The 1,424-nt window shown below is 36.6% G+C and overlaps 1 protein-coding gene across 1 annotated transcript; it reads right to left on the reverse strand.

Moving 5' to 3' along the window:
• Positions 1-46: 46 nt before the first annotated feature.
• LOTGIDRAFT_176824 (hypothetical protein) lies at positions 47-1,305 on the reverse strand (the record flags this gene model as incomplete). The annotated part of the gene is made up of 3 exons (XM_009060840.1): positions 47-208; positions 736-804; positions 1,169-1,305. Coding segments are annotated over 3 exons (368 nt in total), but the record flags the coding sequence as incomplete, so codon positions are not given.
• Between the last annotated feature and the right edge of the window lie 119 nt (positions 1,306-1,424).

The following is a 1,424-nucleotide window of genomic DNA, read 5'->3' on the forward strand; positions in this document are numbered from 1 at the left end:
TGTAGTTAGTTAAGCTTAAGCCAGTTGATCTAATACATGTACTTACTTTTCAGAATAACATTAACATCGTCAGCTACTAAATCAAAGCTGCTGTATGCGGACTTATCTTCAGGTATAACATTCTTCTTCTTCCACGTTCCACAAGCAAACTCATAGAAATTATCACAAGGTTTAACTTTATAGTCTATAGCGTCATGTATTCTACTAGCTGGAAATAACAATGTCGATAGAGCTATTAACCAAAATTTACAATGTGTCCAAGTCGCCGGCGACTTTAATACATCACCACATTCGTTGGCAAGGGGGAGAAATCGACCATGTAATGCCAAAGTAATTATCTCGATGGTGGTAGATTCCCTTAGCCACCGATATTTAAAGTATATGAGCAATGAGCAATTGAAAGTAACTGTTGGGAACTGCATTTTTTTCAATCACATCTGATTAAATTCGAGTTGTTGAAATCTGGCATTAACAAGATCTTCCATAGTCCACTTATCATTCCTCGTTATCAAATGTAGAGATGTTTCAGCTGCAATATGACTTTCAGCTGCCACAAGGATTTGAAATCTTTGGACATGCAAACACCCCTTAGGCCTTTGGTAGTGATGTCTTATATTCGTAGTTTCTGCAGTAAATGTAATTGGCCTGGCAATTTTACTATCAGCAGCGCGTTTGTTTTTGGATAAGGATTGACTGGTATACCAAGGTGGCGAAAGGAAGGAGTATCCTACTTACCAACTCGAACACAGTCTGTGGTAGTACACATCTTTTGACCACTTTGTTGCATCCCGGGTGATACTTCAGCTGCAAGAAAATAAATCTATATTATCTTTTATTGAAATACTACGTGAGAAATTTTGATAACCGTGTCCCGAAATAACGTTATTCCAATTATAAAGGGAGTTGGGTTGGGTCTCCCCCTGGAAACTGTTGTAATCTAGGAAGGCGGAGAATGCATCTAACGCGATTTTGGTAATGAAAGTTGAATAAATTTTTCATTTTTTCTGTCCCAAGGGGGAGGGGGTTCTATGGCTAAACCGAGTAGGCTATAAATGATTGTTGGCAATTATACGTATACGGATGCTGGAAACTATACTGGTGTTAACAGAATAAGTGCCCCACTATGGCTCAAAGACCCTTTTACAGAACCTTCAACAAAATATCTTACCCATTGGTGGTTTTTCCTTTGTTTGTATTATTAAAGCTACCATTAAACCAATAGCAACAATGAGTATCAATATTAAAAACAACATTAAACATTTCTCTAATTTACTTCTTCTGTTACACCAACCACCTTCTTTAAATCTGTAAACATTATATGACAGATTTATACTTTCTGTATCAATAACCAAAACTTGTTAAGAATCAATCAATTGGAACCTGTTTACTACTTGATTAGCATTGGTCTTTTCCTGAATATTCTT

Source organism: Lottia gigantea (genome assembly GCF_000327385.1).
Source record: "Lottia gigantea unplaced genomic scaffold LOTGIsca_4435, whole genome shotgun sequence".
In the NCBI taxonomy this organism is placed as follows: Eukaryota; Metazoa; Mollusca; class Gastropoda; family Lottiidae; genus Lottia; species Lottia gigantea.